The following is a 21,199-nucleotide window of genomic DNA, read 5'->3' as shown; positions in this document are numbered from 1 at the left end:
AGCACAGTCAAAACACTTGACAAGCAATTAATTACTTTTGAAACACTGTCATTGTCGTATTGTAGGTAACAGCAGCAGTTTTTGTGCACGGTGAAGCCCCACAAACAACAATGAGGTGGTGAAAAGTTAAAAGTAAAAAGTTATCTGTTTTTGATGCTGTTTGTTGAGGGAGAATTGTTGGTCAGGAATCGATAACTCACCTGCTCTTTGAATTATCCATGAGATCTTTTACATACACTGTTACAGTTTAGAAAAAACAAAAATTGTGCTGTAACTGTAGTTTGAATTACTTTGATTTGTTTTCAACATCTGTGACTTTTGATATCTGTTCAGAAGTGATCTTAGTCTATACTGCTCCTAAGATGTTACTTAATTGAGTTTTAATTCGGTTAAAAAGGAAAAGAGTTTGAGATTAATAATTTTGTCAGTGTTTTACTTCTACCATAGGTCATGCTGTAGCTATATTCTGTGTTCAAATTGCCAGTAAGGAAGTCAAAATAATATACGAAGGATACTGACTTTCAGGCATTGATAGGAATACAAAATGGCATGGATCATCATGAAATCACTCCTAACTCTGTGTTTGGCTTTGTTGTACTTCAAATCCACAAATTAAAGCTATTAATTTAAATTTTTTAGAGGAATTCATTTTTTTTTATTTGCTTTTAGTTTATGCAGAGGAGTTTGGATACAGAAACTAAGAAGCAGTTGGAAGAAGAAGAAAAGAAGATAATTAGTGATGAGCACTGGTATTTGGATTTACCAGAATTGAAAGAAAAAGAGTAAGTAAACAATTCTTTGAGGATTCATTAATAATTCTGCTTGGGTATAGTTGTATCATCTCTTCCCAAGCAATTTCAGGTTAGTTTGAGGAATTCAAAAATAATTATGTAGTCAATTTGGAAGTTCAGAGACTTAAAAATATATTTTAGTGTTGGTTTTTATTCGTGATGAATATTTTGGGTATTAAACAATTCATGTAACTATTATAGTGAACAAATTTATTAACAAAAAATTATTTTAACATTCTCAATGATGCTATTGAATGCAATTTTGTTGAGTATCAACATAAAAACAACAGTGTATTTTGTTAGGTAGCTAACACTTTTGATAGTTAGCAATTTGTGTGTGACTTCAAACTAACATGCTGTACAACAATCCAGCCTAATTAAGGTTACAGTGACAACACTGAATATGTGTAAATGGATTTGAGGTCAGATAGCTCTACTGTCTAAAACAAAAACAAAAATACCTGGAAAAACTCAGCAGGTCTGGCAGCATCTGCGGAGAGGCACACAGTTAACGTTTCGAGTCCAAATGACTCTTCAACAGAACTAAGTAAAAATAGAAGAGAGGTGAAATGTAAGCTGGTTTAAGGGGGGGTGGGACAAGTGGAGCTGGATAAGGGGCCAGTGATAGGTGGAGATAACCAAAAGATGTCACAGACAAAAGGACAAAGAGGTGTTGATGGTGGTGATATTATCTAAGGAATGTTCTAATTAAGGGTAGAAAGCAGGACAAGCAAGGTACAGATAGCCCTAGTGGGGGTGGGGTGGGGTGAAGGAATCAAAAAAGGCTAAAAGGTAGAGATAAAACAATGGATGGAAATACATTTAAAAATAATGGAAATAGGTGAGAAAAGAAAAATCTATATAAATTATTGGAAAAAAAAGAGGGGGGGATCGGAAAGGGGGTGGGGATGGAGGATAGAGTTCATGATCTAACATTGGTTGAACTCAATATTCAGACCGGAAGACTGTAAAGTGCCTAGTCAGAAGATGAGGTGCTGTTCCTGCAGTTTGCGTTGAGCTTCACTGGAACAATGCAGCAGGCAAGGACGGACATGTGAGCATGAGAGCAGGGTGGAGTATTGAAATGGCAAGCGACAGAGAGGTCTGGGTAATGCTTGCGGACTGACCGAAGGTGTTCTGCAAAGCGGTCACCCAGTATGTATTTGTTCTCTCCAATGTAGAGGAAACTGCATTGGGAGCAACGAATGCAGTAGACTAAATTGAGGGAATTGCAAGTAAAATGCTGCTTCACTTGAAAGGAGTATTTGGGTCCATGGATGGTGAGGAGAGAGGAAGTAAAGGGGCAGGTGTAGCACCTTCTGCGGTTGCTTTGGAAGGTGCCGTGGGAGGGGGTTAAGGTGTAAGGGGTGTCCCGGAGGGAACAATCCCTGCGGAATGCTGCCGGGGGGTGAAGGGAAGAAGTGTTTGGTGGTGGCATCATGCTGGAGTTGGCGGAAATGGCGGAGGATGACAGCCCTACTGTCTAGCTTGATCATTTGGTGGTTTTAGACGTAATCTGCAGATTTTAGATAGGGGTGTAAACACAGTTTTTTATAGATTGGATCCCAAAGAGCAATATTCAGGGCTAAGGAAGGGACATTTTCAATAATCACTGAAATGGTTGGTTATTCCTCCAGGGATGAAGTTTGGAATTTTAATTCCTCCAGAGTTTATCAGTTTGTGCATGTATTATGATACTATTACATTACCACCAAAACATCACCACGAGCTTGCCTTGGCTTTTAGTTCTACCAGTGTGACTGGACTCTCCAAAACCAAAGTGAGCATGAAACTGTGGGTAGTGTAAGATAAATAGTTCAGCACTAGATCTACAACCATTTATAATGTACACTTGTGTTTCAGATATCAGGAGACCATCATCCATAATCTAGCTCTTGACACGTACATTGATAAATCTGACTCCTTTGTCCTTGTGGCAGATTTATAGATGCAATTTTTTGTGAACTAGGAGACGACAATCTCTATGAACTCAACTGTAACAGTAACAGTATAGAAGCAGTTTTAGAGTACTGTAGTAGTAGTACTAACAGCTATTTATCTCATCCTCTATGTTGATGATCTTATTGTTTACTAGGTGACAGAGACTTTTTTAAGCATGTAGAGGAAAGTTATCAAGGAACTGCAGTCATCAAGGATTACAGAGGGAGGTATAATATAAATGGACTAGTTAACAGACCCCATTCATCCAGTTTGTGATAAACAACGGGCAGAATCTTCTGTCTCTGCTGGAGGCAAGGAAGGAGGCGGGCCAGCCTGAGAATTTGGTGGGTTAGGGCCGAGACTGATATCCGTCACCTTCAGTAAGTTCTGCACAGAAAAGCCCATGGGTCGAGCTACCCGTCCCACCTCCACTTGAGTCCCTTAAGTGGCCAAAGAACGTCCACTTGAGGGCCTGTTCCAGCTTCAGATGGGCCTGCCAACAGGCGGCCTGCACGACTGGTAAAACTGTATTGGCTGCATGTCATCTGATGTAGTGGGGTTGTGGGGGATGGTGTGGGGTGGGGGATGATCCCTCGATTTGATCAAGGGCATGGGGCAGAGTGGTGGCAGCAGTATTGTACTCAACCACAATCTGTAACCTCAAGGCTTGGCATATCCCCTACTCTACCATTACCCCTAAGCCAGGGGATCAACCCTGGTTCAATGAAGAGTGCAGGAGGGCATGCCAGGAGCAGCACCAGGCATAGCTAAAAATGAGGTGTCAACCTGGTGAAGCTACAACACAGGATTACTTGCGTGCCAAACAACATAAGCAGCAAGCGATAGAGCTAAGCGATTCTACAACCAACAGATTAGATCTAAAACAAAAACAGAATTACCTGGAAAAACTCAGCAGGTCTGGCAGCATCGGCGGAGAAGAAAAGAGTTGACGTTTCGAGTCCTCATGACCCTTCGACAGAACTTGAGTTCGAGTCCAAGAAAGAGTTGAAATATAAGCTGGTTTAAGGTGTGTGTGTGGGGGGCGGAGAGATAGAGAGACAGGTGGAGGGGGGGGATGTGGTTGTAGGGACAAACAAGCAGTGATAGAAGCAGGTCATCAAAAGATGTCAACGACAATAGTACAATAGAACACATAGGTGTTAAAGTTAAAGTTGGTGATATTATCTAAACGAATGTGCTAATTAAGAATGGATGGTAGGGCACTCAAGGTATAGCTCTAGTGGGGTTTTTTTTTTATATAATGGAAATAGGTGGGAAAAGGAAAATCTTTATAACTTATTGGAAGAAAAAAAAAGGGAAGGGGGAAACAGAAAGGGGGTGGGGATGGGGGAGGGAGCTCACGACCTAAAGTTGTTGAATTCAATATTCAGTCCGGAAGGCTGTAAAGTCCCTAGTCGGAAAATGAGGTGTTGTTCCTCCAGTTTGCGTTGGGCTTCACTGGAACAATGCAGCAAGCCAAGGACAGACATGTGGGCAAGAGAGCAGGGTGGAGTGTTAAAATGGCAAGCGACAGGGAGGTTTGGGTCATTCTTGCGGACAGACCGCAGGTGTTCTGCAAAGCGGTCGCCCAGTTTACGTTTGGTCTCTCCAATGTAGGGGAGACCACATTGGGAGCAACGAATGCAGTAGACTTAAGTTGGGGGAAATGCAAGTGACCTGCTGAGTTTTTCCAGGTAATTCTGTTTTTGTTTTGGATTTCCAGCATCCGCAGTTTTTTTGTTTTTAGATTAGATCTAAGCTCTGCAGTCCTGCCATATCCACTCGTGAATAGTGTGAACAACTGAACAACTCACTGGAGGAGGAGGCTGCACAAATATCCCCATCCTCAATGATGGGGGAGCTCAGCGCTTCAGTGCAAAAGTTAAGGCTGAAGCATTTGCAACAAACTTCAGCCGGAAGTACCGAGTGGATGATGCATTTCGCCCTCCACCAGAGATCCCCAGCATCACAGATGCTGGTCTTCAGCCAGTTCAATTCACTCCACGTGATATCGAGATACAGCTGAAGGCGCTGGATACTGCAAAGGCTATGGGCCCTGACAACATTTTAACAATTGTACTGAAGACTTGTGCTCCCGAACTTGCTGCGCCCCTAGCCAAGCTGTTCCAATATAACCACAACACTGGCTTCTACCTGGCAATGTGGAAAATTGCCCATGTATGTCCTGTGCACAAAAAGCAGGACAAATGCAACCCGGCCAATTACCGCCCCATCAATCTACTCTCCATCATCAGTAAAGTGATGGAAGGGGTCAGCTGCAGTGCTATCGTGCGGAGCTTAGCGATAACTTGCTCACTGATGCTCAGTTTGGGTTCGCCCTAGTGGGGGTGGGTGACCTTATTGCAGCCTTGGTTCAAATTTGGACAAAAGACCTGAACTCCAGAGGTGAGGTGAGAGTGACAGCCCTTGACATCAAAGTAGCATTTGACCGAGTGTGGTATCGAGGCACCCTAGCATAACTGGAGTCAATGGGAATCGGCGGGAGGAAAAATCTCCACTGTTTGGTGTCATACCGAGCACAAAAGAAGATGATTGTGGTTGTGGTTGTTGGAGGTCAATCATCTTAGTTCCAGGACATCACTGCAGGAGTTCCTCAAGGTAGTGTCCTAGGCCCAACTATCTTCAGCTACTTCATCAATGACCTTCCTTCCATCATAAGGTCAGAAGTGGGGATGCTCACTGATTATTGCACAATGTTCAGCACCAGTCATGATCCACAGATACTGAAGCAGCCCATGCCCAAATGAAGTAAGATCTGGACAATATTCAGGCTTGGGCTGACAAGTGGCAAGTGGCGTTAGCACCACACAAGTGCCAGACAATGACTGTCTCCAACAAGAGAGAATCTAACCATTGCTCCTTGACATAATATGTCATTACCATCATTGAATCCCCCACTATCAACATCCTGGGGGGTTACCATTCACCAAAACTGAACTGGACTAGCCATATAAATACTGTGGCTACAAGAGCAGGTCAGAGACTAGGAATGTGGTGAGTAACTCACCTCCTTACTCCCCAAAGCATGTACACCATCCACAAGGCATGAATCAGGAGTGTGATGGAATATTCTCCACTTGTCTGGATGAGTGCAGCTCCAACAACACTCGAGAAGCTTAACACCATTCAGTACAAAGCAGCCCGCTTGATTGGCACCCCATCCACAAACAATCACTCCCTCCACCACCAATGCACAGTGGCAGCAGTGTGTACCATCTACAAGATGCACTGTAGGAATTCACCAAGCCTCCTTAGACAGTACCTTCCAAACCCACGATCCCTACCATGTAGAAGGGCAAGGGCAGCAGACAGATGAGAACACCACCACTTGGAATTTCCCCTCCAAGCCACTCACCACCCTGACTTGGAAACATATCACCGTTCCTTCACTGTTGCTGGGTCAAAACCCTGGAACTCCCTCCCTAACAGCACTGTGGGTGTAGCCACACCACAGAGATGGCAGCAGCTCAAGAAGGCTGCTCATCATCACGGGCATTTAGGGATGGGCAATAAATGTTGGCCCAGCCAACGATGCCCACATCCCATGAATGATTTTTTAAAAAATCCAAATAAGGGGCACAGCCCAGGCCCGTTACAGTACAGGTGACAGGAAGAACCATGTTCTTTCACATTTTATATTGATAAGAGGAATATCAAAAACATGCTTCTTTCCTTGGTGGATGGTTTCAATTTGGAGCCTCAAGCTAATTCTGTTTAACTGCAGCTGAAACCCTTATCCATGCCTTTGTTACCTCAAGATGACTACTCCAGTGCACTCCTGGCCGGCCTCCCATTTTCCACCTTGCATAGCTTTGTGCTCATCTCATCCAAAACCCTGCTGTCTGTATCTTGCACCAAATCCTGTTCACTCATCACCCATGCGCGGGCTGACCTACGTTGATCTCCTGGTCTGGCAGTGCCTCAATTTTAAAATTCTCATCCTTGTTTTTAAATTTCTCCAACACCTCCCCCCGCCACCCACCCACCCAATCTTTGTAATCTCCTCCAGCTCTATAAGCCTTTGAGAACTAAAGTGCTCCTCCATTTCTGCCATCTTTCTCATCCCCAGTTTGGCAGTCATGCTTTCAGCTGCCTGGGCCCTAAGCTCTGGAAATCCCTCTCCAAATTATTTCACCTCCCTATGTCTCTCTCACTCTTTCCCTCTCTTTCTGTCTCTCTCCACACTCCCTGCCCCCCAATCACCTCCCCCTTTCTCATTCTTTCAGATGCTGCTTTTAACCTACCTCTTTGACCAAAACTTTTTCATCTTCTGTGGCTTGGTGTCAAATTTTGTTTTAATACCTTTCTTGTGAAGTGCCTTGGGACATTTTGCTACACCAAAGATGCTATATAAATGCGATTTGTTGTTGATGGATCAGAGATTAATGTAATTACCTTTGTAGGTAGGGATGTCATTGGTTGGCTAGCATGTATTGTGCATGTCCAGTTGCTCTGGGAAGGTGGTGGTGGTGTGCCTTCGTGAGTCATTTTGGTCCTTGTTGTGAAAGTGTTCCCATAATATTGTTAAGTAGGCAATTCCAGGACTTTGACCAATAAGAATTTTCTTATTTGCCAGGTATTAGTCCAACCACTCTAGAGTTTTCTCCCTGACCCCCCTAACTTTAGATTTACTAGGGTTCTTTGATGTCATAGTAGATCAAATGGTGCCTTAATGTCAAGGGCAGTCATGTCCACTTCACATCTGGAATTTAGCTCTTATGACCACATCTGGACCAAAGTTGTAATGGGCTCTGGAACTGGGTGGTTCTGATGAAACCCATTGATGATCAGGGTTTTTTATTTGTTCATACGTTGTAAGCATCACTGACAAGGCCAGCATTTGTTGACCGTCCTTAATTCCCCTTGAGAAGATGATGGTAAGCAACCTTCTGTAACGTATAGGTGAGTAAGTGCTACTTGATAGAACTCCTATCACTACTGTATTGATGATTGGAAGTTGGCTGATAGGACAGATATTGGTCAGATAATAGGAACAGCAGTAGGCCATTAGACCCTGAAGCATGTTACATCCCTTGAGAAAATCACGGCTGATCTGTGACCTAACCTTTGTCTCATATCATTAATATCTATGGTTAACCGAAATCTATCAATCTCAGATTTAAAATTAACAATTGACTCAGCATCAACTATTTTGCGGAAGAGTCCCAAAGGTCTACTATCCTTTGCGTGTAGATTTGTTTCCTCACTTCGTTCCTGAAAGATTGGCTCTAATTTTGATGTTTTGTCCCCAACTGCTAAATTCCCCAAACAATGTTCCCTCTAATTTCTTTTTGCAGTGTGCGGCGACCTTTTCTTCTGCAGGTCCCTTTAAGATTGGATCGTGGCCACACATGCACACACCTTAAAGGGGACACTGTTTGTGCATGTCCTGTTTGTTCCCTGTGAGGCATATCGTGCAGCTTAAAGGGCCAACCAGCAGAATTAGCTTCTCTGTCTTCACATTGTCTGTTTCCCAGAATCCATTGAAAACTTTGATTAAATCGCCCCTTAAAGTTCTAAATGCCAGGAAATACAACCCTAGTTTGTGTGGAAAAAAAACAAGAACTATGGGTGCTGGAAATCTGAAATAAAAATAGTTCTGCTAAAAGGTCATTGACCTGGAACGTTGACTCTGTTGCTGTCTCCATAGATACTGCCTGATCTGCTGAGTATTTCTGGCATTGTTGTTTTTCTCCCTAGTTTGTGTAATCTCTGCTCATAAATTAACCCTTGGAGCCTGGGTATCGTTTGGGTAAATCTACGCTGCCCTCCCTCCAAGGCCAGTATATCCTTCCTGAGGTGTGGTGCCCAGAACTGAATGCAGTTGTCAAAGTGTGATCTAACCAGGATTTTATATAGTTGCAGCTATACTTGTAACTCCTCGTTCTCAAGTCCTCTAGATATAAAGTCAGGTTGGAATTGTACTAATTTCTGTGGACAACACATATCTTTGCAATTTTCCACATTGTTGGGTAGATGCCAGAGCTGTAGCTGTACTGGAACAGTTTTGATGGGGGCAGGGCCTAGCACAGGTCTTCAACAGTACAACCAGAATGTTGCTGCTGCCTGTAGGCAGTGTACTCAACCATTGCTTAATGTTGTGTAGAGTAATCAAATTAGCTGAAGGCTATCATCCATGATGGTGGGGACCTCAGGAAGAAGCTGAGAGGTTTACCCAGATTTATCAAGCTAAATTATGTAAGCTGTGGTGTGTGGCGAACAGGTATTGTTCAAAGAATTTATAAACATGAAATGGGTTTTCTCCCATTTCAGTTGGAGTATGTTAGAAAATTTGAAATAGATCAGGAAAACCCAATATAAGTGTATAAATAATAGACTTTTAAATCAGTAAAGAAATCCAGCCTCCTTGCATATGCTTTATTTTCTCCTTCCTAAATTATCTGGGATCAGTGTGTTTGCTGCTTAAGGACAAAATTGAAGCATTATGATAAAATCGACAGCTGTGGAAATTGCCATACAGCAGTCTTCCTGTATTATAAATGCAACATGTATTTTTTTCCATATGCGTCTTCCAAAAAGCTTTACTTCCAATAGCCCAAAGGCATGAAAGCAAGTTCACCAGTTGACATTTGCATTTGATAAGGTTAGTTGGATAAAACTAAATGAGTTAACTTTCTGAAATGTAATCAGGGCACTGGAACCACAGAATGAGAATGGGGATGGAGGTGGAAGCATTAGAGGGGAGAAACAGGTTGAAAGTTATTTGATAGTGCTGAGTTAATAATCAGTATGTTATTTTCCCGTGAACAAAATCCCAAAGTTCAAATGCCATCTCTTGTTACATTTGCAGTGCATACTATTCATCCGGGAAGGGGGCCATAATTGACTTGAAACTCTGGAGCATAAGGTCAGGAGTCATGCGCATACAAAGATGAGTGATCAGTAGAACTAAAACAAAATGGAAAAGCAATATATAGGTTGTACAATGTCCAAGTCAACGCACAATTATCTGCTTACAACATTTTTCAGGAATCCTAGCAGATGGTCTGTTTCCCTTACAGCCTTCCCGAGCATTCCAACTCCATTTGCACTCTAAATATCTTTTATTCATTTCAGCCTCGGATCTTGATCTCATAGCATTGGTTATTAGTAATTTTTAGTTATTTCTTTAATTTGTGAAATTCTTTCACTCTTACAGTAATAGTGGTTTATTTTATGTGTATTGTCAAAAACACATTGTGATTTGTCAAGATACCTGACAGAGTGTGAAGGTCCTTGAGAGGGTGCAGAAGAGATTCACTAGAATGGTTCCAGGGATGAGGGATTTCAACTACAGGGTTAGGTTGGAGAAGCTAGGGTTGTTTTCCTTGGAGAAAAGGAGATTGAGGGAACATTTGATATAGGTTTACAAGATTATCACAGGGTTAGATAAGATAGACAAAGAAAACCTGTTCCCATTAGCTGATGGTACAATGACCAAGAGACACAGCTTTAAGATTTTGGGCAAGAGATGCAGGGGGAATGTGAGGAAGACCATTTTTATGCAGCAAATGGTAATGACCTGGAACTCATTTCTAACATGGGAGGTGGAAGCAGAGGTGATTAATGATTTCAGAAGGAAATTGATCAGGCACTTGAGGGAAATAAACTTGCAGGGCTACGGGGATAAAGCAGGCAAATGGGTTTGATTAGATTACTCTACCAAGATCTAGCATGACCTCCTCGTGTGCTGTTATGTCTCTGAAATGTTAAACTAAGGCCCCATCTGCCCTCTGAGGTGTACATAAAAGATCCTGTGGCACTATTTCAAAGCACAATGGGGGAGTTCTCCTTGGTTTCCTAGCCAATATTTACTTCTCAACCAACATCTAGAAATGCATTATCGGGTCCTTAACACGTTGCTGTTTGTGGGAATTTGCTATGTGGGATTTGGCCATCACACTTCTTAGCTTACAACAGTAGCTAAACTTCAAAAAAAAGTATTTCATCAGCTTTAAAGTGCTTTGGGACATCCTGCAGTTGTGAAAGGCAATATATAAATGAAAATCTTCACTATGTCCAAACTTCATCAATTTAAAATCTCAATTAAATTTCCAGTTAGCCTCTGTACTCCAATGGAACTAGTCGTATCATTTCTAGTCTCTCATAACAATAGTTCTTTGTTGCTGCTATCATCACTGGACTCTGTGTTTAATGTCCTTTCTATTATAGGTCTCCTAAAACTACGCACCATACTCTAACTGTAGCCTAACCAATGTTTGTGTAAACTCATCAGTACTACAGGTACTTTGCTCTTGTACTCTGAGCCCTTATTTATAAAATCCAATTTTCTATTGACCTTTTTATGTGGCTTTATCTGTCTGCATTGGCACTTCCAGAGAATTAAAATATATGCATGAAAATGTCAACACTGATGTCTCAATCACTCCTGCTGATTTTAACTAAGCTCCACACTTGCAGCTCAAGATTACTAGTTGCACTCGTCACCTTCAATGCCACAATGAAAGACTAGTCCTTTTGTCCTATAACCTTGTTGCTTGGAGGTGTCTGCCAAGACCACTTTGTCTTCTAGCTTCATTTTATTCAAAAGCCTGTTAAAAATTGCCCACCCCTTTTAACTTTTCCAGTGTTCAGCTCTCCCTCTTCAGTAAAATATGCTACATAAATATACATAGTAGAGTTGACTGTATTTTCACATTCAGTCACTTATGAGTTGCAACACTGTCCTTTTGATGTTATTTGCCCATTTACTTTCATTTCAGTTACCTGCTGACATAATAGAGACCGCTCATTGACATGAATTAGTGAAAAATAATGAAACTTTCTTTGTCTGTCAGCTCTGCACTGTCACTTCTAGCATTTATCTCAAGAATCTGGTAATAACCAGAAAAGTTTTTAGTCTGCCCTGTTTTTTTCTTATGTAAACTGCAGATTATTATGGAAAAGGTAATGTGATCACAACCAAGGACTGAGTCCTAGTTGTCAAAAGTAACAACTTTTCTTTCAATGCATTTGAAAATGTTTTGTACAGTTTACTTATTGTCTCTTAACTACTAATGACAGGTGTGTGTGTGCGCGCATGTACATATATAACATATATAATTTATAAATTAAGTAAATCATAAATTCATTTTTCAGAAGCAATGTATAAACAGATATTTTATTGTATAATTGTATATTTGGCATATTGTTCATAAAGAAATGCAAATGCCTTATAATTCCATGGTTTTGGTATATATAATTTACAAAGCAATAACCTGTCTGACAGATAATACATCACCTTGGTCTTGCACAGTCTATATGAGAATGATTAATGAATAACTCAAATACATTAGTATTTTTAAAAAAAATACATACCTGGTAGTCTATGTTATTTTATTAATTCTTGTTACAATTTAGGAAGGAAAAAATACAATTGGTAAAGTGATGCAAGTTAACCTTTAGATGATGAACCTATCTTGTCTTTTTATCAGCTAAAGGAAGTAATACATTTGAGAATCGTAATAAGTCTTGAGTAATACACTTATTTTCTGTGCAACAACGATGTGTAATTTTTTAGTAACCCTGCTGTGGCACAAAGCAAAATGATTACCCATGACTTCCGTCCATTGAATGATATGGGTGTTTTATTTTCCAAACTCTCAAATATTTTCCTCAATAGCTAATTCTATTAAATTGTTAACACATTTCAGGAGTCACATTATTGAAGAAAAGAGCTTTGTGCCATGTGAAGACATGCTGTTTGGCCGAATGTCCTTTAAAGGTTTTAATCCAGAGATAGAGGTATGTTTTTACCGGAAATCCAATTTTATGTCTGTCTTGATTTTCCATAGCATTTTAAGTGCTGAAGGAACTTATCAGCATTTTCATGCAGCATTTTCTGTAAATTTCACATTTGAATGTTATAAAGTTAAATTGGGAATAGCGATGAAACAGACATTGCTGGATGCATGGCGTATTTGAAATATTTTAAGTCAACACTTCAAATTCTTTATGATGCTACTCCAAATCCCTCAGATAGAACAGGAGGGAGAGTAGGGGGTAGTGGGGAGGTAATGCCAAATCTATGAAAATTATTGATTAGGATGTAGTTAGAATATTGTGCTTCATTTTGAGATTCTTACTTTAAGACGAAATCAGGGTTATGCACTAGTGCCAAAGACTTTTGCTAAGGTGAAATCAGAGGCTTTAGTTGTGTGAAGAGATGTAAGAAACTGGTGCCTTTTTCATTGGAATTAAAAAAATGTTGAGAGATCTGATGGTGGTTTTCAAAATTTGGTTGATTTAATCAGGTAAACTGGTGAAACAAATATTTCCCTATTGGTCAATGAGGCAGCTTTCAGAGCATAAATGTATGATCATCATTGCAAAGAATGAAAGGAGAACATAGGAGGACTATATTTTTTAAACAGGTATGTTGGGATATAGAATGTACATCAGAAACAATGCTGGTCACCAAATCCATTATAGCCTTTAAAAGTAATGTGGATATACATTTTACATTAAGTTTGAATGGGTATAGGGTAAGGACAGAAAATTTGGACTATTTGAATAACTCATTCAAGACAATCAGCTCAAATATAATGGGCTGAATAGCCCCCTTCTGTGCTGTAAAATTATATGATTCCATGCAAAGCAGAAGGAAGGAAGCTACTGAGCAGGCCTATAAAAGTGAAGGGCCAGAGGAGAGTGTTTGAGAGTTACTGATAAGCAACTGGAAGGGTTTGTGTTTCTGCCAGTAGCAGCAGGTAAGCTGGTGGGGTTAGGAGGGGAAAATGCATGGTGAGGGAGCATTGGAGAGAACCTTGTCAGTAAGAAAGATGGCAAGATTTGAGGTTGTGTGAGGAAGTTGATGTGTAAGGTCAGTGAAAGTCAGAAAAGAGGCAGATCGTTTTAATGCAAGTTGAAACTGGCATGGATCACTCAGTGCAAAAAGACAATGTGACTTGGCAATGAGTATTTTGAAGGAGACACAAGAAGTTAAGAGGGTGCAGTACTTCCAGACAAAGGTTTTAACCAAGGACTTTTTTTTAAAATGAAAAAGTAGTTCCTTTTTTTAGTGCAGCTACTGTTTGTGCCAAACATTTTTTTCCATTAATATTGTATATTTTTTTATAAAGCTGGACTTCTGTATTAAGTAACAAAAATACATATGGAAGCCACTAAAAGCAGAAGGTATAAGCATGTGATGTGGAATGTAACTTGTGTGTCTGACCTAGTCTAAAATCATCCAAACAACATACCAACATGTGTGAAAGAAAGTAAGTTTAGACTAAGCAGTGGTTATGATATTTGACTGGAAAGTCAGAGGTCATATATTCAAATTCCAACTAGACTATTTCTGAAGTTGAAATTGAATTCAATAAATCTGGTAAAACATGATATAGCTGCTGTTTGTTTTAAAAGCACAACTGGTTCACTAATATCCACTAGAATGCTCCACCTGGTCAACTTGAGACTTCAGTCTTGGCACTTTGGATCACTATTCATGTTATCTGAAGAAGCTGAGCAAGCCACTCCATATGAAAGCAATCAATATGAACTGGGGCAGTCTTGACTATTTACAGAGCCTTGTCAGTACTGTGCAGTCCTAAGAACAAATTAAAAGAGCATCCTATCACTTTTAATATGTCCTGCAAGTACCAACAAATTAGAAATCTTAACTGCTAAGTGCCTCCCTATTGGTTTTAAATTTGGAAAGTAAATCAGAACAAAAATTTATGACCTATTTTCAAGACAATCTAACTTGATCATATTCAGCAAAATGTCCAAATAATAGTTAATAAATGAGCATTGCCTTTATTCCAGAAACTAGTTGCACAGATGTATTCCCAGAATGAAAATGAAGAGCCTGACGAAGACGTTAAGATGGAGGTAGATGTTTCAGATGTAGAAATGGCTAGGAGGTAAGTTATTATATCTCCAAGAGGTGTGATTCAATGTATTGGGCTGCATTTATCTCTCAGACACAGAATACATTTAATATGCCAAAGTTAAAGATGTAGTGCATATTTTAAGGTAAACGATGCATTTGAAAGTCGCAGTAGCTTCTGAGTGTTGCAGTATATAATTTAAACGTGGTCTTTTTCTACCATTACAATAATCATAAACCATGAAAATATTGGAGTTTTAAACAGATAAGGATTAGTGAACCAGTGAACTGTAACTGGGGTAAGTGATCCCAACTTCAGGGAAAAGATTAGGATTAATAGATTTGTTGGTGCAATCAGTCTGATATTAAACATTGCCACTGCAGAAAATAATTGTAGACTATGAAATGCATTGTTCAGTCTATGAAAAAAACATCCAGTAAGATTAGATTGACCATTTCTATATCAGTCGGTTCTTCACGATGCTTTATGCACAATCAGACTATTAAAGAAAAAGATTGTTTTTTAAAAGTTCAGATCATTGAGGTTAGTGTACTGCATAATTTCAACTCTTGTTAATGGTATCACACTCCACTGTTGTCATTGCATATCTCTAGTGAAGCAAACTATCATTATGCTACACTTATTGACAGAAGAACTGTCTTGGACTGTTAATCATACTGCATGTCCATATGTAATAATTGACTCATAAATAAAATATAGTTGTTAATAAATGTCTTAATCTTCATTAGAATATTTTTAGCATACTTATGGACATTTGAAACCCCTGAATGCTACAATAGTGCAAGTTATTGAAAGGTTATTAACCACCTGTTCTATAATCTTTATTGCTGGAAGACAGTTGCTTGATTTTTTTTTCACTCGAAGAAGACCCCTCTGAGGTTTCAGAAACTTGTCTGGCAAAGTATGGTGTACAGTAACAAATGGGTCTTGTACAAGTGTGAGAGTTTCATAATCTATTGTACTAAATCTTTTCATAATTTTATAATTAAGATATATTGCATCCATTTCAAACTTGCTGAGGCAAGCCATATGGATTGTACTTCAGTGACTTATCAACTTCTGCTTCTCCGTTGGGTCTTGAAGAGAAATCTGCTTTCCCCTGGACCAAACTCCATTTCTCTGCTGGCTTTGGTATTTTTCTGTGACCTCCAGCTTCTATGACTGAATGATCTCTGCTTTCTGCTTGCTTCCTGTGGGCACTGACTCCACTCAGCCTTCAGTACTCCTCCCTCATTCTTCACTAGACTGGGTCAGTCCAGACCCCACATGCTACAGCTGCAACACGTCACCTGGCCTTACATATTTATTGTATTTTATTTAACTAATTAGTGTTTGAAGTTTTGAAATATCACTCAATGATTATTTGTAGTTACCATAGATATTATTGTATAAGTTGACCTTTGAAGCCTCAAAATCCCTCCAAAAACTGGGGTCGACTTATATACTGAGTACAAGAGTGAACTGTCGGCATGGGTGTGGGTGGGGTCACTATTTTGAAATGTCATCAGCATCTGACGCAAAGAATGAGTGTGCCTTAAACTCCCATGCAACATAGCCGCTATCACTTGCTTGATCCCTTGTGCTTAGTTATAAAGCACCAGTAAATGGAATGAAAAATTGAGGCTGACAGCTAATGTGAGTTTTACATATCATGGTTGAAAGCTGGGGTGGGGGGTGTCAACTTATAGGCAGTGTATATACAAAAAACATGATTTTTGGTGTTGGAAAAATAGGGTTGTCTTACATACCATGTCAACTTATATGCTGTTATCTATGGTATATCAAGTAATTTAACCAGTTAAGCTATAAATTTATTACAGTACTTAAATCTCCCCAGCCCTAATTTATGCTACTGGCTGAGTTTAAAGGAGAAAGAAAAATCTTTACTGAGCCAAAATTTGCCTTTCAGTAGTTCCTGGGGTTCACTGTTCTCAGTTCTTGTGTTATATTCCTGCTGCCCTTCTCTATACTCTGATCTATGCTGTTAAGACCTGAGGGCACTGCATCTCTGTTGGTTCATGATCAACTCAATAATATCCTTCAACTCTCTTCCACCAGCAATGTGTCCACTGATACTCTGCCCTTGAACAGCTCCTGGATTCACATCTGTCTCCAAACCTGGACATTGGTTTATTAATGGTGCTGGCTTGTGTCAGCCATGGCTCAGTTGGCTGCACCCTTACCTCTGAGTCAAAAGCTGGTGGGTTGAAGTCCCATTCCAGGACTTCAGCACAAAAATCAAGTTTGACACTTCATGCAGCACTATGGGATTGCTGCACTGTTGGAGGTGTCGTTTTTTGGATAAGACATTAAATTATGGCCCTGTTTATCCTCCAAGTAGATGTAAAATATTCCATGACACTATTTTGAAGAAGAGCAGGGGAATTATCCCTGGTGTCCTAGATAGTATTTGTCCCTCAACCAACACCATAAAAACTAATTATCAATTCATTTTCACATTGCTGTTTGCAGGAGCTTGCTGTACAAAATTGACTACCGTATTGTCTACATTACAACAGTGACTACAGTTCAAAAGTACTCCACTAGCAGTAATGTGCTTTGGATGTCCAGTGGTCATGAAGAATGCTATATAAATGCAAAGTGTTTACTGGCTGATTTTATTCAGTCTTTTTTATTCAGTCTTTAAGTCCACTTCCATTTCATCGTAGGTTGCCAGCTATAACTTTAAGCTTTCTTGTAAGCTGTCCTTTCTGCCCTGTTTATAACCAAAATATATATCTCCCCATCTGTATAATTTGAATTCCCTCTGTCTATTTGCACATTTTGGCTACCAATCAAGACCTAGGTCCAGTCTATTTCTCTCTTTTCTCCTCTTGGCGCCCTTCTCTCCTGTTTCCTTCCTGTAAGCCGGTCATGCCAACTTTTATTTCTCCCAACTCCAGTTCTTTGATCATGCTAATCCTACCTAGCACAAAAGAAGATGGTTATGATTGTTGGAGGCCAATCATCAGTTCCAGGACATCACTGCAGGAGTTCCTCAGGGTAGTGTCTTAGGCCCAAATACCTTCAGCTGCTTCATCAATGACCTTCCTTCCATCGTAAGGTCAGAAGTGGGAATGTTTGCTGATGAGTGCACAATGCTCAGTACCATTTGCGACACCTCAGATACTGAAGCACTCCATATGCAAGTGCAGCAAGACCTGGACTATATCCAGGCTTGGACTGACAAGTGGCAAGTAACATTCGGGCTACACAAATGCCAGGCAAATGACTATCTCCAACAAGAGAGAATCTAACCATCGCCCCTCGACGTTTAATGGCATTACCATCACAGAATCCCCCACTATCAACATCCTTAGGGTTACCATCGACCAGAAACTGAACTTGGCTAGCCATAAAAATACTGTGGCTACAAGAGCAGGTCAGAGGCGAGGAATCCTACGGTGAGTAACTCACCTCCTGACTCCCCAAAGCCTGTCCACCATCTATAAGGCACAAGTCGAGTGTGATGGAATACTCTCCACTTGCCTGGATGAGTGCAGCTCCTACAACACTCAAGAAACTTGACACCATCCAGGACAAAGCAGCCCGCTTGATTGGCACCCCTTCCACAAACATTCACCCCCTCTACCACTGACAAACAGTGGCAGCAGTATGTACCATCTACAAAATGCACTGCAGAAACTCACCAACACTCCTTAGGCAGCACCTTCTAAACCCACGATCACTACAATCTAGAAGGGCAAGGGCAACAAATAGATGGGAACAACACTACCTGGACGTTCCCCTCCAAGTCACTCACCATCCTGACTTGTAAATATATCACTGTCCCTTCACTGTCGCTGGGTTAAAATCCTGGAACACTCACCCTGACAGCACTGTGGATGTACCTTCACCACATGGACTGCAGCAGTTCAAGAAGGCAGCTCACCACCACCTTCTCAAGGGCAGTTAGGGATGGACAATAAATGCTGGCCAAGCCAGTGACGTCCACATCCCATAAATGAATTTTTAAAATCCTGAACGGAACCCATTTTTATTGCTTTACCTTCCTACTTTTTTGCCATACCCATGATTGAATCCTTCTTAAATAAGCTCATAGTCTCTCTCAATGTTTTCTGAAAGACCCCAATGAGGTACATTTTGCTTCTTTCTTAAGAGCAGCAATGCCAACTGCACCATCCTCCTCTCTTATTGATCTTCTTGCCCAGTTTACTTGTTGGGCACTAACCCACAAACTACCTCCCACTGATCCCCTCAGACCAATGCTCCCCTGTAAATTTCTTTCTTTGTGTGCAGCCTATTGATTGAATACATGGTACCTTTATTTTTTGTGCAGCCACGCACATGACATTTTAAAGGGGTGACTGTGAGTCGCTTGCTTGGTACCTCCCAGGTTGCTGCACAGCTGCACACACCCACAGCTTACAAGAAACGTTGCCACAAACTCTGTCAGTGGATCAATAATCACTATTCTTTTTGCTATTTCTCCCTAGAATGTTTGTTCACGCACTAACAAGGCCCCCTTGCAATCCTTGACTTTGTTGGGGATAATTGCATTGTCATTAAGGCTTTGGAACCATGGCTCAGAGGTGGCAATGCCTTGCCCTTTACTTCAGCCTTGCCATCTATCTCTACTTGTATCAGCTACCCTGTCCAAACAACAGTGTAGCCTTTATCACTAAGTTGTACTTTGATCTGTCCTCCTAGATTTTAGATTTTCATCTTGATCCACCCTTCTTGCCTCTCCTTTAAAATCCTTGTGTCCAACCATCTTTCTCAGTCTTGCCCTGCATTTTTCACTCAGATATCCTCTCGTGTTTCTTTCCTCAGAATGTCCTCTGAGAGGCTCTTGACTGTCAATGATTCGCACTTCCTCAACTTGCCATGCACGCTCTTCACCTAGTTCACTGGTCTTTCCTTCTATAACTTCTCCCTCCATAAACTTTCCTATCCATTGTTAGAATTAATGCTTCAAAATAATACTATAATGGATAATGTTCAATAGTTAACATTGCAAGTTATTTGCATTCAGTGAAGCATTTTCAAACCTTGTCTTTTCCAGATATGAAAGCTTAGTGGGAACCATAAAAAGGAAGTTTACCAAAAAGAGAGACCGATCAGCTCTTCAAAGTGAAGAAACAGAAGCTAGCACCAGGGGTAGTAAAGTCAAGAAGACATTCATTAAGCCTCAGGAATAAATAACACAAGCGTGTCTTTAAATATTTTCCTATGTAAGGCAATGAACTTACTGTCTGAAACACTGCAGCAGCTGGCTGTTTATTGTAATTATGGAAATATAAATTTTGTTTGCATACTAAAATTAGAAGTATTACAACTTGCTGCAATGAAAATATTTTGTGACGGTAAACAGGTTCTGCTATTTCCTTGTATTGAAAGGATAGTGATCATTCTCAAATACATTTCAACAACATGCCATATATGTACAAGTGAAAATCAGTTGAATGATACGCAAAGATGACTTGAAAAGAAAGTTCTCCTGGGACAGAATCATATTAAGTATATAGTGGCGCAAACTTAATATATTTATATTTTACAGCTCTAAAAACAAATGTAGTAGGGATCTTTTATTAATAACATCTCTGTAACATCTTAATGTGCTAAAAGTATAATTCTTGTCTTTATGGTGGAGCAGAGTATCTTTTGCTGCTCTCTCATAGAGATCCTCTTTTTCCTGTGTGCATTAAGAAACATAAAAGCATGTCAGTGATTTGAATATGATAATGAGAATTTTATGCACTGACTGGATTGTTCCAAATGTTCCTGAGGTTTGATTTATACACTTTGTGTTAGTCAGTCTGTTATTCTGTACCAGGGGAGAGCTTGTGATTTTCCTCTGAGCACATTGTCCCACTGAGACAATTTTTTTGCCAGATTCAGTTATTTGTTCATGGCAAATCTGTGAGGATAAGCTGCTTTGTAACAGTGGTTGCATTACATCATGTAACACAAAATACAATGGAACAAAGAATTCAATACCAGATTGACTTAAGTTTGATTTGGAAATTAAAGGAAATCTGATTTTATTTTTAAAATCCTGAATATTTGAACATCTCTAGAGAAAAACTGGACATTTATAGTGGATTTCACTGATTGGGAATATATATTTAGAAGAGCTATTGCACCAACAGAAAATAAAAATAGAGCCGAAATTATTAGTTGTGGTATGAAATCTTTTCCTAGCAAGCCAAAGATCTTTACTCTTGCCACGAGAGGGTTTTAGTAATGATTTTCTTTTTAAATTCACAAAACAAATTTTTCTTATATTTTGACAGAAGATGTCTCGAACTGCAGCCCCACAGAGCACTTTTTATTGACCCAGGGAACAAATGTGGACTGGCACCCAGCTTACACTACAGTTTTGATCTAAATAGGACCTCAGACCATCAAATTAAATGATAGTCTCAGAGATTTGGAGACATATGTCAATTTTCATATCACTGCCACCAGCATCATTCTACTCTCCCATTGAGTAAACAACAATAAAATGAAGTTATTGTCCCACTGGAGCAGCAGCAACAGAAGCATCTGGCGCTAACAGATGGCAGAATGAACGGCCTGTGTGCATGCACATAATTTGCATTATGTCATAGGAGATGTGATTTTGGG

At 40.1% G+C, this 21,199-nt stretch overlaps 1 protein-coding gene across 1 annotated transcript in view; it reads left to right on the top strand.

The window, feature by feature from the left end:
• The window catches only part of mphosph6 (M-phase phosphoprotein 6), a 41,469-nt gene extending 20,724 nt beyond the window's left edge, over window positions 1–20,745 (top strand). Inside the window, exons 2-5 of the mRNA XM_041191916.1 lie at window positions 670–782; window positions 12,407–12,497; window positions 14,523–14,620; window positions 19,635–20,745. Of these exons, the coding sequence (XP_041047850.1) occupies window positions 670–782; window positions 12,407–12,497; window positions 14,523–14,620; window positions 19,635–19,770 (438 nt within the window). The 3' untranslated portion in view covers window positions 19,771–20,745. The remainder of the gene's footprint in view (window positions 1–669; window positions 783–12,406; window positions 12,498–14,522; window positions 14,621–19,634) is intronic.
• The last annotated feature ends 454 nt before the right edge of the window (window positions 20,746–21,199 follow it).

Source organism: Carcharodon carcharias, chromosome 7 (genome assembly GCF_017639515.1).
Source record: "Carcharodon carcharias isolate sCarCar2 chromosome 7, sCarCar2.pri, whole genome shotgun sequence".
Classification (NCBI taxonomy): domain Eukaryota; kingdom Metazoa; phylum Chordata; class Chondrichthyes; order Lamniformes; family Lamnidae; genus Carcharodon; species Carcharodon carcharias.
This window is presented reverse-complemented; position numbering and strand designations above follow the sequence as displayed.